This window comes from Astyanax mexicanus, chromosome 4 (assembly GCF_023375975.1).
Source record: "Astyanax mexicanus isolate ESR-SI-001 chromosome 4, AstMex3_surface, whole genome shotgun sequence".
NCBI classification, from domain to species: domain Eukaryota; kingdom Metazoa; phylum Chordata; class Actinopteri; order Characiformes; family Acestrorhamphidae; genus Astyanax; species Astyanax mexicanus.
The window spans coordinates 30949675-30964841 of record NC_064411.1 but is presented as its reverse complement, the minus strand read 5'-3'; the positions used below and the strand labels follow the sequence as shown (position 1 = coordinate 30964841).

At 39.4% G+C, this 15167-nt stretch overlaps 1 protein-coding gene and 1 pseudogene across 1 annotated transcript; both read left to right on the top strand.

The window, feature by feature from the left end:
* Window positions 1-756: 756 nt before the first annotated feature.
* LOC103045873 (prostaglandin reductase-3) lies at window positions 757-4775 on the top strand. The gene is made up of 2 exons (XM_007231653.3): window positions 757-1180; window positions 3604-4775. Exons 1-2 carry the CDS (start codon window positions 897-899, stop codon window positions 4526-4528), a joined length of 1209 nt encoding a protein of 402 aa, XP_007231715.3. The 5' UTR covers window positions 757-896; the 3' UTR covers window positions 4529-4775.
* Window positions 4776-9288: 4513 nt separating this feature from the next.
* Window positions 9289-11530, top strand: LOC103022785 (testis-specific serine/threonine-protein kinase 6-like; annotated as a pseudogene).
* The last annotated feature ends 3637 nt before the right edge of the window (window positions 11531-15167 follow it).

The window sequence follows — 15167 nt, the reverse complement described above, 5'->3', positions numbered from 1 at the left end:
ATGTAATGCAAACTTTCCCAACACGATAGTTGGAACAGGTAATGGTAATGGGGCTGATACAAGAGCTACTGCGAACATGTAGATATTGGAAGGGAAAAACTCAGTCTTCATCTGCTCATTCAAGCATTGTTAATGCAAAGAAATACAGAATCAGTACAGAAGAGAGTTAGCGAGTAAAAAGAGCATAACAGAATTATCACTAAAATCACCAAAATTATTTCAATTTGAAGAGAGACAAATTATCATACAACCTCACTGCACCCTGCACTTTATTTTACACTGTACCTACCGGGCTGTCCCAGACTGTACTTATCCCACACAACTCATTCTGTACCTGCACTTTACTTACAGCTATTCTGTCACTTATTGGACTATTTCCTCACTTTTACACACACATACTCTAGACATCTGCATATCTATATAGCACAGTATATTTATATATTCAATGTAAGTTTATTGTGTTATTGTGTGTATTGCCTTTATTATGTATACTGTAAAGTTACCTGTATATTCTATTTTATTTTACTATTCTACTTGTAAATATTGTTCTCTGCACACTAGTGGGAACCTGCACCCAAGTTTTTCACTCACCTACACCTGTACTCTCTTAAATCTTGAGGAATTAAGTACTTTTTAGCATGCTCTGTGTAATTAGACATGCTCATCAAAAACGTACAGACTGTGCAGACACATGAAAAACATAATAACTATCAATATTTACTGTTACATTTGCTGGACAGGCTGCAGTATAGTGTGTGTAACTGCAGCTGGCACTGTGTGTGTTTGGGAGGGCTCTGCTGCTGCTGTGGTAAAACAGGGTAAGGGTTATCAGCAGAGCTGCTGGGTGACCCTGAACTTCAGCACAGTTTATCGTGGTTATTATCAGCTATGTACCTATGAAGTTCCTGAACGCAGGCATGTCCCGGTTCCTGCTGCGACTCCTGGCCGCTCACACTGCCCGCAGCGAGGCGAGTCTGCCCCGGGTTCACTCCGTCCCGAGCCGCTCCATCATCGACCTGTCCTACTCCACTCACTTCATGGACTTTAAAGGCTCATCTATCCCGAGCTCCATGAAGAAGCTGGTGGTAACCAAACTGAGCCAGAACTTTAAGGAGGCCGTTTCTCTACAAACAGCTCCGGTACCGACACCTGGGGACGGGGAGCTGCTCGTCCGAAACCGGTGAGCCAGGGGCGGCATAGCACAGCGCGCAGAGTCGGTGTAGCATAGCACAATTAAACAAGCTGTTATTTGGGATTTGGGAGGATAAAAACACACAGAAGCAGTGGAATATAGTAAAGGGGACTTGGGTAACACGTTATAAATAAGGGATATTTTGTATTTTTTGTGTAAAACGCCCTGTTTCGCTGTGTTTTTATTATTTTATGGGAAGGGGAAGTTAGCTAGCTAACCAGCTTAGCACCTTCTCAGTACTTCCCATAGACTCTTATCGCCGAGGCTAACTCCCGCCCCACTGCGCTGCTGATTGGTTGGTCATAGTTTCTTCGCTCTGTGATTGGTTGGTAGTTTACTTTAACAAGAAAGCAGACCTTTCTGTCAGTCAGGCCTGAATACAGATAGAAACATTTTTAGCAAACTATTAAAATGATTACTAAAACCAAATTTCTGCCTTTTTTTAAATTATTGCAAGTAAAATCCATAGACAAGGAAAGTGGCTAAGATAGGTCAGTGTCAGTGTCAACGTTCTAACCATTATAGGCTATTTGCAAAAATAGAAAACTGAATGTAAAAACTTATTGTCTTTATAAAGAGAAATGTACAAGAAATAAAATTTCAACGGTTTTACTTTTTCATTTCTTCCCCTTACAGTCGGAATTTCAGGAAAATTAAAACATGAATCTTTTCTCTATTTTCAGATTTTTCCATTTTGCAAGTTGGTTTAACTATCAGATTTGTGTTACAAGAAACACAAATGGACAAACCTAAAAATCTAGAGAAGATTCACCTTTTCATTTTTTTTTTTATATTTTTGAGAAAAATATAAAAATATAAAAATATACCCAATTTTCTGTTTTCGAATGTAGCTTGATTACATCAGAAAATTAACTGCTAAGCGTTACACTGACCGAATATTACAGATTGGAAACAAACAAACAAAAAAAAAAAAACAGGCATAGCAAATGATACATTATTTTACCAAACAAATTAATTAATAAAAAAAATGTTAATTGGATGAATAAGTCTTATAAAAGTATTAATCAAGATATTATTTATTAACATAAAAAAAACGACAGAACTCGACATTTATAAAAGGAAATTAATGTAGATAATTTTTTTCTGTAAAAATGTGCAAATAGGAGACAGATAATATTATTATTATTATTAATATTATTCATATTAATAAGTTTCACCCTGGAAATTATTTATCACAATAATTTTCAGAGGCTATATATTGTCCACAAAAACTATTATTATGACAGGCCTAATAGCAATGTGAGTGATTGACGTGTGATAAATCTTTCAATCAAGTGTTTATAAAAACTATTTTTTATGCTCATCGTTTTCTTTTTTTATCCTCCTCAGTCTCAACACACATTAAAAACAAATACACTTTTGTATCAAAACTAAGGTTTGGCAGTATGAATAAAATATACTGAGACCTCGATTTTCTGAAGAAAAATGTCCATATGATAAAAAACCTTGACAAACTTTAATATGCATATATACATTAGTATCTAAATCAAACTTTAATAGGCATATATACATTAGTATCTAAATCTAACGCCTAATATCACTCAGTAAAATGTATTGCAATTTGTTGATTGAGATGGTGAAATAAAGTAGTCATGCTGCTTCTTTAATTACATTTCTACAGCATAATTTGCACAAGACTGTACTTTGTTGGGTGACATCCCACAAGAAACCAAACTACTTCCACACAAATGACCCAAAATACAATCTTTTTTGGAATGAAATCACACACATAGTAACCTGTGTACCAGGTCGGATATTACAATATGGTAATATTTTATTATTTGCAAAGTATTTTCAAATATACGTCACAGTACATATTTTATTAATTGTTTGGTATTAGTATGTTTAAGAGTTTTATGTAATTATATGTTTAGAATAATCTCTTTTCAAAGTATGAATTCTTGATATTAATTATTAAACTCTTAAATCCTATGGCATATGTTGGAAATGTTTAAAATAATACACCATCCCTTAACTTAAGTATCATATTTTTTTGTATTAAATAGAATTTTACAGACATGTACAAGCAAAGTAGTTGAAATTTGGGGATATAGTTAATTTAATTTGGATTTTTTTTAAATATTATATATAAAAATATTTATATATGCATGTAAATGTAAAACATATGCATGGTTATACAAAAGATATGTTTTGTTTCCATTTAAAAATGCTATTTCATTTGTTGCGTCAGGGAACCATCATGCGTGTTAGAAAACTTACTAAGGCAATCATGTAGAAGCAGTGGTTCTCCAATTTTATGACTGATATACACAAATAATGATCCACACAACAAGAAAACTGGGCACAAAAATATAAAAACAATGCTATTAAGGTTTAATAATTGAATGTAATTTATTAAGCTGGTTCTGTTTTTTTCTCTGTGTTTTTAGGTATGTTGGCATTAATGCATCAGATATCAACTACTCAGCCGGACGGTACGACCCCTCAGTCGCCCCTCCGTTTGACATTGGGTTTGAGGGCGTGGGAGACGTGGTGGGTTTAGGTTTGAGTGCCAGTGCCAACTTCACCGTTGGTGACACTGTGGCATATATGAATAATGGCGCTTTTGCAGAGTACACAGTCATTTCCGCCAAAAAGGCCATACCGGTTCCTGCTGCTCGGCCCGAGCTGCTAACGCTGCTGGTCAGCGGAGCGACGGCCCACATCGCTCTGCAGCGGCTGGGGGAGCTGAAAGAGGGAGATACGGTGCTGGTGACCGCGGCTGCTGGAGGAACCGGCCAGTTTGCTGTTCAGTTTGCTAAAATGGCCGGCTGCCACGTGGTGGGGACGTGTTCCTCTGACGAAAAGGCGGGATTTCTTAAAACCATCGGCTGCGACCGACCAATCAACTACAAAAGCGAGGATTTAGCCGCTACACTACGCAAGGAGTATCCTAAAGGTGTGGACGTGGTGTACGAATCGGTAGGGGGCAGCATTTTCGACCTTGCAGTAAATAACCTGGCCACCAGGGGCAGAATGCTGGTCATCGGCTTCATCTCCGGCTATCAGAGCGCCTCCGGCCTGCAGCCGGTGAGGGGCGGCACTCTCCCCGCCAAGCTACTGCAGAAATCAGCCAGCATCCGCGGCTTCTTCCTGCCACACTTCACTGCGGACTACGTCAAGTCCCTGCGGAGCATGCAGGAGTTGCTGGCCAAAGGCAGGCTGGTGTGTGAGGTGGACGATGGCGAGAGAGGCGATGGCGGACGCTTCGTGGGGCTGGAGTCCGTCTACAGAGCAGTAGAGTACATGTACGCCGGGAAGAACCTCGGCAAGGTGGTGGTGGACCTTCAGCCACAAAATAAAAGCAAACTGTGATCAAGCCAAACTTAAAAACAGCCCATAATAAATGGACAGTGTTTACAGTCAAAAACTTTGAGAATTAAACACATTTCATTTTCTCTGAATAGAAAAATCTAATGAATGTCAATATTAATAAAATATCTTTATTTTTGTCCATTTGGGATGTTTGACTAATGCTTAGCCAACGGGAGTACTAATGCTTTGCCAATGTTGCCTTGCCAACTCGGCCTACTGGACAATTAAACTGTAAGGTTATAAGGAATGTTTTAGTCTGGATTTTTTTTTTAAGCATGGCGGTCATGAATATCAAAACAGTTTTTTTTGTATATATTTTGAAATATAGTGTGAAATTATAGATTTTTTTTAAAGAAAAGGGGTCACTAACTAATTGTTCATTTTCAGTGAACTGCAATGTTAACGTGTCCAATGGTGTGACAACATTACAATTGATAAAAAATAAATAAATAAATAAAAAGGTGTTTATTTGAATAATATTTAATATTTAGTTAGAATGAAATTATAAATAACACTATTTTCCCATGTGACTTAAAAATAAAAAATTATATATATTTAAACATACTTAAAACATACTAACTAAACATAATTAATTATTATATCTCGGCTAATGCAATTTTTTTTTTCTTTTTAAAAAAAGGTGTTTTTGTGTGTGTCCCACCATAGGACATTGTGTCACACTACGGGGCAAAAATAGTTAATGCATTAAACAAAAAATAAGGTATTATTTAAATTATTTGTAATTAACTTAAAAATATAACAATCATCCATCAGTAGTATTAAAACAAAATGTTGTTAAAATGTTAGAACCTCCCTTCTTCACAGCTGAATATAATCAATAGTCAAGTCAAGAGTCAAGTCAAGAGGCTTTTATTGTCATTACATCTGAGTACTGGTACACAGTGTGATGAAATTACGTTCCTCCGGAACCATGGTGCAACATGGAACAACAAGCAATAGACAACATAAAGTGCAGGAGTGACGACAGTGCAACATAAAATTATAAAATTATAACACTAAATAACAATTAATACAATAAATACAAAAGACGAGACAATTTAAAGACAGGACAGTGCAGTACCGATACGGTATAATAAAGTGTATAGTGGGGATAAGGTGCAGAGATGTGTGACATACTGTAACATATATAACATATATAATCACAGCAGTTACTGAGGTAGAGTTTATAGTTTTTAAGAGTGCAGCAAATAAAGTCATGTCAGCCTCTGTGTGCTGACTGGGTGTGTGTGTGGGTGAAGTTCAATTCTTTGTGAGTGTAAGGGGGGGTGTACAGTTTAGTTTTGTGTAAAGGGGGGGGGTGTACAGTTTAGTTTTGTGCGAGTGTGTTGGGTGAGTGGTGGGTGGGGTGGGGGTTCAGTTCTGTCTCTGTGCGTTGAGAAGTCTGACTGCCTGTGGATGAAGCTGTTGCAGAGTCTAGTAGTGGAGGCTCATATGCTCCTGTATCTTCTGCCGGACGGCATCAGAGCGAAGAGTCCGTGTGAGGGATGGGTGGGGTCGTCCACAATGCTGGTGGCTTTGCGGATGCAGCGTGTGGTGTAGATCTCAGTGATGGAGGGAAGAGAGATCCAATGATTTTCTCAGCTGTCCGCACTATCCGCTGTAGGGTCTTGCGGTCTGAGGTGTTGCAATTCCCAAACCAGACGGTAATGCAGGTGCTCAGGATGCTTTCTAGAGTGCCTCTGTAGAACATGGTGAGGATGGGGGGTGGGAGATGTGCTTTCCTCAGTCTCCGCAGGAAGTAGAGGCGCTGCTGGGCTTTCTTGGTTATGGAGCTGGTTTTGAGGGACCAGGTGAGGTTCTCTGCAATGTGAACACCGAGGAACTTCGTGTTATCCACAATTTCCACAGCAGAGCCGTTGATGTTCAGCGGGTGGTGGACACCTGGAGCTCTCCTGAAGTCAACAACCATCTCCTTGGTTTTATCCACGTTAAGAGATAGGTTGTTGGTTCTGCACCAGTCCGTCAGCCACTGCACCTCCTCTCTGTATGCTGACTCGTCGTTCTTGCTGATGAGGCCAACTACAGTTGTGTCATCAGCGAACTTGATGATGTGGTTTGAGCTGTACTTTGCAGTACAGTCATGAGTCAGCAGAGTGAACAGCAATGGGCTGAGCACACAGCCCTGGGGGGCGCCGGTGCTCAGTATGGTGGTGCTGGAGGTATTTTTTCCAATCCTGACTGATTGTGGTCTCTCAGTCAGGAAGTCTAAAACCCAGTTGCAGAGGGAGGAGTTCAGGCCCAGCAAGCTCAGTTTTCCTATCAGTTGCTGAGGGATGATGGTGTTGAATGCTGAACTGAAGTCGATGAACAGCATTCGAACATAGCAGTCTTTGTTGTCCAGGTGGGTGAGAGCCAGGTGGAGCGCAGTAGAGATGGCATCGTCTGTTGATCTGTTTGGACGATACGCAAACTGCAGAGGGTCCAGTGAGGACGGGAGCTGGTTTTTGATGTGCCTCATGACCAGCTTCTCAAAGCACTTCATGATGATGGGAGTAAGTGCAATGGGACGGTAGTCATTAAGGCAGGACACTTGAGACTTCTTCGGCACAGGGACGATGGTGGTCGTCTTGAAGCACGTCGGCACGATTGCAGTACTCAGAGAGATGTTGAAAATGTCCGTGAGAACATCCGTGAGTTGTTCTGCACATCCTCTCAGCACTCTGCCAGGTATGCTGTCTGGTCCTGGGGCTTTCCGTGGGTTGACTCTGAGTAGAGTTTTCCGCACAACAACTGAGGACAGGCACAGTACCTGGTCGTTTGGAGGAGGTGTAGTCTTCCTTGCTGTCGTGTAGTTCTGTGCTTCGAACCTTGCGTAGAAGGAGTTCAGTGCATCTGGAAGGGAGGCATCACTGTTACAAGCAGGGGAGGGTGACTTGTAGTTGGTGATGGTCTGGATGCCCTGCCACATGCGCCGAGTGTCAGTAGTGTCCTGGAAGTGGGCAGGGATTTTCTTTGCGTAGGTGCGCTTTGCCTCTCTGATCCCCCGGGAGAGCTTGGCTCTAGCTGTTCGGAGGCCAGCCCTGTCCCCTGACTTAAAGGCCTTGTCTCGGGATCTCAGCAGCGCACGCACCTCTGCAGTCATCCACGGCTTCTGGTTGGGGCGGGATGTGATGGTTTTGGAGACAGTAACATCCTCAATGCACTTGCTGATGTAGCCAGTCACTGAGTCTGTGTACTCCTCCAGGTTGATGGAGTCATCAGAAGTAGCAGCTTCTCTGAACATGTCCCAGTCAGTGTGCTCAAAACAGTCCTGAAGAGCAGAGATGGCTCCTGGAGGCCAGGTTGTAACTTGCTTCTTCTCTGATTTGACACGTCTGATGAGCTGTCTGTATGCTGGGATGAGCATGACAGAAATATGATCAGAGTAGCCGTAGTGGGGGTGGGGCTCTGCTCTGTACGAACCGGGAATGTTAGTATACGCACAATCGAGCAGGTTAGCTCCACGGGTTGGAAAATCCACATGTTGGTGAAAGCTGGGCAGCAGAGCCTTCAGATTACTGTGATTGAAATCACCAGCAACAATAAACAGTCCGTCGGGGTGTGAGTTCTGGAGTTTGGAGATAACAGTGTACAGTTCTTGCAGAGCGTTAGCATTAGCACCGTCAGCATTAGCATTAGCACTGGGTGCTACATACACTGCTATTATGTAGACGCTGCCAAGCTCTCTGGGCAGGTAGAATGGCCTGGCTCTGACTACAGCAAACTCCACCAGCGGCGAGCAGTAGCTGGAGATCAGCGCAGCGTTGTTACACCATGCTGTGTTGATGTGTAACAACGCTGCGCTGTATCAGTATGATTTGTTTAAAGTTTAAATCAATGCTGCATTTTCTCAGGCAACATTTCAATTCTATTAACTTTCTCTTTACTTTCTTAGAACCTCCTCCTTTCTGCATAGAAATGTGTTCATTTTCTCTCTGTATCTTTCTATTTTTTTATTAATTTCTCTCACTTCTCTTACTAGAAAAGTACATTTTTTATACTTTAAAATGATTAAAAGCACTTATGGTACATAACTAACCTTATGTACCATATTTTAGGAATTATAAGGCGCATTATGAATGAACATCTATTTTCGGGTCTATTTCATACATAAGGCACACAAGATTATAAGGCACATTTTAGGTGACAATAGTAAGGAACAGTTGTGTCAACATGTTAATTTTTCTCCTGAAAACTGTTTATTTGGGTGAGTAAAGCTCTTCCATTTATTTACAGTAAGCTTAGAATTCCAGTATTTTAGCAGCAGAGCTAGCCATGGTTAGCAGCGGTTAGCGCTAGTAAATGGCTCACAACAGCTCTACACTGAGGAACCCTGAGTCTTCTGGTAAGCCAGGGCACTATCAGCTAGCGGTTCATCCCATGTATAGCTTGTTTTAACACGGTAAACACGCTGGCTACTGTCCAATATACTCCCCTCTGAACAGCGAAAGAGCTAGCGCTTCGGTTAGCGGCTAATGCTATCACTGCTTCAGCCTCGCACTGAAGCAAGTGTCTTTACTGCTCCTTACAACCTGACTGGTGAAATTCATACATAAGGTGCACTGGTTTATAAGGCTCACTGAATTTTTTGGTAAAAAATTAATTATTTTAAATGTGTCTTATAATGCCAAAAAAAAAAGTAATTTAAAGTAAAGTTATTTTAAAAATGATGTCTTCTCTGTAATATCTGTGCCCTCTGATGTTCTTCAGCCTTTTGTGTTTGTTAACAACTATGCTATGGGGCAACTAGCCTGTTTTTAGTATATAGCAAAACCCATTTAAATATTTCTAAACATTATATTTTTGATTGTGTAGCTTAACAAACGTTTTAAAATTGATTTTATTTAATTTAATTTAATTGATGGATGTTATACTAAAGTAGAACAAAATTCAACATTTTCAGTGTTAGTATTTACCATGCCTATGTTATCATTCAGCTAAATACAGCTAAATTGCCAGATTAAAAAAACAAATTACAGCGTCACACAAGAGGACATATCATTAATATGATAAAATCATATTGTATCAAGTTCCGGTAGTGGGCTGAGCTGAATCTCACACAGGTCTTGCCATTGGAAGGCGCACACACACACACACACACACACGCTGCTGTACACACTGCAGCCCCACCTGTTAACTCGGCTGCTGCTGGTTCAATGTGAACTCACCGTAAACGTTCATTTCCTAGTGCAGGTGTCCACTTACAGTTCTGCACAGGTGTGACCTCAGCAGGTAGCTCCCTCACTCCTGTGATAATTAAACCTCTCCTTTCTGAACATGTTCTAAACAGCACTGCTGATTCCAGACTCCTGCAGCAGTCTAGTGCAACGTGGAGAGTTTCAGTACAGAACATGATTTATCTGTAATTTCAGGTGGTTTAACCTTACTGGAGTTTAGATCATAACAGTAGTGTGACTTTTTAAAGTGTTATGGTTCTATATAAAACTCTTGAAGAATTAAGAAGCATTGGTGCCCATCTAAGATTATGGCACAACACCAGTACTTTTCCGTCTTCTGTTGTTTAATGAGTGACAGTAGCCTGCCTCAACTTCCTGTAATAGATTGGAAAGTCTGAAATTTTTGAAATTGTTTTTACACTACAATTAAGCCGGATTATGATTCAGTTGATCCGACTATGGCAACGTCATACAGCAGGTAAAAGTGGCCCAAATCCGATTTTCTGACCAAATCCGATATGTGCTGACAGTCTGTGGGAGGGAGATCTGAGTAGCACTGAGAAGAGGGAGTGAGGTGTCCGGTGTAACACTCAGACCAGATAGTTGGATGCAAAAGCAGAGTAGATTTAATGGACAAAATCGCAAGGCAAAAGTCGTAGTCAAAAAACAGGCACAAAAATCAGAAATCCAGGAATTCAAAAACACAGGATACTAACGCTCAATATAAACTGGTATAAACATATGGCAAAAGAACTTTATTTTTTTTATTTAAGCATGCGCTAGAACCATTTAAACATATGTATATGGCTTAATAATGTCTAGAAGGCCAATTTACACAAAATATACAATATACAGTAAATAAATCATCTAATCAAAGCATATGTTAAAAATAACTCTGATTTCCTATCTCTGGTGAGGCTGCTTCTCAAAATACATACTCAAACACAAGCTAGTGTTGTTAAAACTTTAATAATTAAAACTTAATCAAGACAAAATTAACTTGTTAACCTGATCGTGTTCTCCTCCACCTTCTCTCTACAGGAAAAACATGGCGAACAAGAAAGACCTGAGTAGCTTGGGCTACAATGTTTTGTACACAATTGGCAAAGGGACATTTGGTACAGTTAAACTGGCCAAATCTAAAAAATACCCAGACAAGGTTGCCATTAAAATAATGGACCCCAAGCACATGTCATCGTATGCTTATCAACAATGCATGCGCCATGAACTGCCCATCCTGAGAAACTACAGTCACCCGCACATCGTACATGTGCACGAAATTTACGTCAGGCCCAGCGGTCAGATTTTTATAGTAATGGAGGCTGCAGAGATGGATCTTGCTAAAAAGATCAGACAGCTCGGCCAGATCCCCCCTGATCAGGCCAGACTGTGGTTCTCGCAGCTTGTCAGCGCCATGGTGTACCTTCACAACAGGAACATCGCTCACCGAGACCTGAAATGTGGCAACGTCCTACTGACCGCTGACGACCAGGTCCGGCTGAACGACTTCGGTTTTGTGTGCTACACATTTGGCTATCCAGACCTCTGTGAGACGTAGTGCGGTACTCCTCCGTACTGCGCTCCAGAGGTGCTGATGGGCGAGCGGTACGACGCCCAAAAGAGCGACGTGTGGAGCCTGGGCGTCATTCTTTACGCCATGGTCACCGGCTTCATGCCCTTCAAATCAAAGCCGTCTTCAGCTCATACCTCTCAGTAGGTTTAAAGTTTAGGTTAAGGTTTGGTTTAGAGTTAAGTTTTGGAGTAGGGGTACAAAATAACATACAGTAGTTATCATGTAGTAATCTGTTAGTGTATTAGTAATGATATATAATAATGATACATTTCCACATTTTTGCTTCTGTTGTGTCTCTACCCGGGTTTTCAAAAAGGTTGCTGAGACAGCTGTCAATAATGGGGAAGAGGACATTCAGGAGGAAGAAGGACGTGTTAATGGCAGTCAAGCTAAGGCTCACATAGTAGCGCCGATTGTTCGAGGCTCCGGTGCTCTTCAGAGGAAAATCAAGAAGATGTTCAGGAGGAAATCTACGAACCCCAGCTCCTCCTCTGATTCCCAACAAGGTGCCCTTCTTCCTGCAGACCCTACTGAAGCTCCTATCAGCGAGGACGCCACTCCAAGTGTCCCACAGCCCAAAGTTAACCAGGAAAAGAGGCTGGAGGCTGGACTCCATGGGCTGGTAGAACCAGTGCTCCCACAGCCCACAGTGAAGCAGGAGACCAGCAGGCAAAGGTTTCAGTTAATGAATTTTGCCTGATATCGATTTTGCATGTGACCCTAAATTTAAAATGCAGTCAGGGAGAAAGTTCCAAACCAAATTTTTATAGTACTTCCTAAATCTTAGAGCTGCAATACTTTAATTTCTGCTAGATTAATTATTATCTACAGTCCTGTTTTAAAAAAAGTGCTACTGTTTATTTACAGTGTGTATATTTCACCCCATATATAAAATAGCAGTGCAGCACAGAGATCAAAAAGTGCTCCTGAAATAGTAAGCACAAATGTGATCTGCATCAGAAAGATCAACGGTAGATTAATGGATTAATAATTACTCCAGATTTACAGTACTGTAACTGGTACTGTAGCGCTCCAATAAGGAGGGGGTGGTGGTGGTCCAAAATAAATAAAAACAAAAATAGTGTAATTAGTGCAAAATTATCCGTGTGCATAATTTAGTTTACTCCACTCCAGATTTACGGTACTGTAACTGGTACTGTAGCCCTCCAATAAGGAGGGGGGTGGTGGGCCAAAATAAATAAATAAATAAATAGTAATAATGTAACTAATACTGCGTAAATAAACAGTAGATGATTAAAATATGATTGGGGTGACTGATGTTTTTAACCCTCTGTAAACAATTAGGAACAATCTTTAACATAAACAGACAGTATTATAAACATTCAAAATAAAAATAAAGTTTTGGTGGTGGCAGGCCAAAATAACCAAAAAAATAAATTAATTAATAAATACGCGTAAACTTGCTTTTAGCTACTGTTCAACATTACTGATATATTCTGGGTGGTTCTGTATTCTAACCAAAATAAAACCAAAAATGTTCAACTTCTTTCTTTGTCTCGATATGATTTTTCTTTTTTGTATCAAGTTTTCTAGATGCTATATATACTACTTCATCTCAAAAGATTTTAATATTCTTTTATTGTAGATTATTATTACAGCCAATGAAAACCTAAAATCAGTCTAAAAAAGATATATTATATAAAACTAATTGGTACTTTTGGAAGTGTGGGAAGTGTGCCAAGTCCTGCTGGAAAATGAAATCTGCATCTCTATAAAAGCGGTCAGCAGAGGAAGCCATGAAGTGCTGTAAGATAATCATAAACAAAATTTTTTATAAACAAATAAAATAGATCATTCTGTGTGTAATACATCTATATAGTATATACATTTCACATTTTGAACTGTATTATAGAAATATGGTAACTTTTCAATGATATTCTAATTTTTCAAAAAAAAAAAAAAAAAAAAATATTTGCCCCCTTAACCTAATAACTTGGTTGTACAACTGCAATCAAGCTTTACCAATAACTGACAATGAGTCTTTCACATCTCTGTGGAGGAATGGAAGGTTTTCCAGCATAAACATCCTGTTTAAGATCATCCACAGCATCTCAATTGGCCACTAGGCCTATTTTCATTTTGCATCTTTTGGAGTGGGTCGTTTTTGCCACAGTCATGTCTGGACCATGGACACAACCAGTGGGCAGACCATTAAAACCTCCAATTATAATATAGCCACTACAAATTAAGAGTAACTAACACAAAATGATATATTCACACTTCCGGACACCCCCATTTATTTCCCTTATTTCAGGTCCAGTCAATAAACACAAATGCAAAAAAAATGTTGTGATTAACCCTCTCATGCATGAATTATAATAAACTCAGTCAGGATTTTTTTTCTAAGTGTTTTCATACATCCTTAGGGATGTAAAACAAGGTTTGAAAAAAATATATATTCTATCTTTATTCAATAAAGAAATATTTATCTGTCCACTCAAGTGTACTTCATGCATTTTTTGTTGTAAAAAAAAAACACAAATGTAATTCAGTTATACAGTTGTAATATGGTATTCTGTTGGAATAGTGGAACTGAGGAGGATATTGTGACACAAGAAAATGTCTCTGAACCGTAGAACCTTATAGAATCTTGATTGTGACTGGTATTATCATACTGTATTCTTGTCAAGTCTCTGAACTGTTAAGTGAGCATATTCTCTTATAGTATTTTATAGCATGTATCATATTTCCTGTCAAATCATGCTTGTTGCTAATTTCTGAGACTATTTTCTATGATGGTTGCCAAAGCATACAGGGCACAAAGCTACAAGACACTGCATGCAGATGTACTTGGTTCTTCGTGTGCTGGCATTTTATACTTTCTTGAGCTGGGGCCAGTGGTTTCCAGGGGCATACTGGATATTGGGGTGCCCTTAGTTTCAACAGCCTCATCTCCTTCATCTCCGTTCCTCAGCCTCAACTCCCTCAGTAACATTTCCAGACTCACCTTCACTATCACTGCTTGACCCTACTTCTCTGCTTGCAACTGTCTGTACTGGCAGACATTCCTCAATTAAAGAAGTTGATTTACAGCCAAAACATTAAACAATATGAATTATTTTAAAAACAACACTGGAAGTAATTGACATTGCATTAAAGTTGAAAAATAGCTAATGATGCATGATGTACAATTAAGTGGACAGATGATTAATCTACAATTCCCTCAAATATAAAATCAAAATTTTGAAAATCTTTACATAATATGTCACCTTAGATGTTACTTGATGTAATTATATATTTTTTTACCTGCAGTGATATAATTTTATAAAAGGTAGAAACAAAAATAGCCAAGGTGTTTGGTGGTTTTCCCTGTCTGCCGGCCATCTTGATTTCATTGACTTCTTTTTCCCATTACAATGACCAACCAATGGGATTTTTTTGTATAGGATGATGCAATAGCTTCCACTACAGTGGACTATATGCAGCAGTGCCCAAAATTGCAAGCATATTTAAAGAAATTTTTTTTAAACAGCTGTACACTGTAGTGACCTCTATGCATGAAAGGGTTAATGGAATTCTTTTTAAAGGGGTCGACAGTAATGTGATGTAATGTGAATACAATTACATTTTCGAATCGTACATTCATTCTTTTATATGAACATAAATAAAAGCCTAATAAAACTTAAGTTTAAGTGCTATTCAACAGCTCAATCCAATCTACCTGAACAACTGATTACTGATACTGTTTCTGATGTCATTACCTTATTACGTCTGAACATGTAACTTTAAAAGAACACTTTCTAACTGATGTTAATTGTGAAAGAACATACTAACAGTCTGTCATAGTATGGGTTTTAACCCAAGACCCTTCACATACCTTCCCTGATCTGTTTTGCTCCTCCTCATCAAACCCATTTTGCTTATCCTC

Excerpts from the sequence above, each read along its gene's own strand:
- LOC103045873 (XM_007231653.3), top strand. The coding sequence starts at position 897 with ATGAAGTTCCTGAACGCAGGCATGTCCCGGTTCCTGCTGCGACTCCTG. Across the intron at positions 1,181-3,603 it reads GAGCTGCTCGTCCGAAACCG|GTATGTTGGCATTAATGCAT; the intron begins GTGAGCCAGGGG and ends CTGTGTTTTTAG.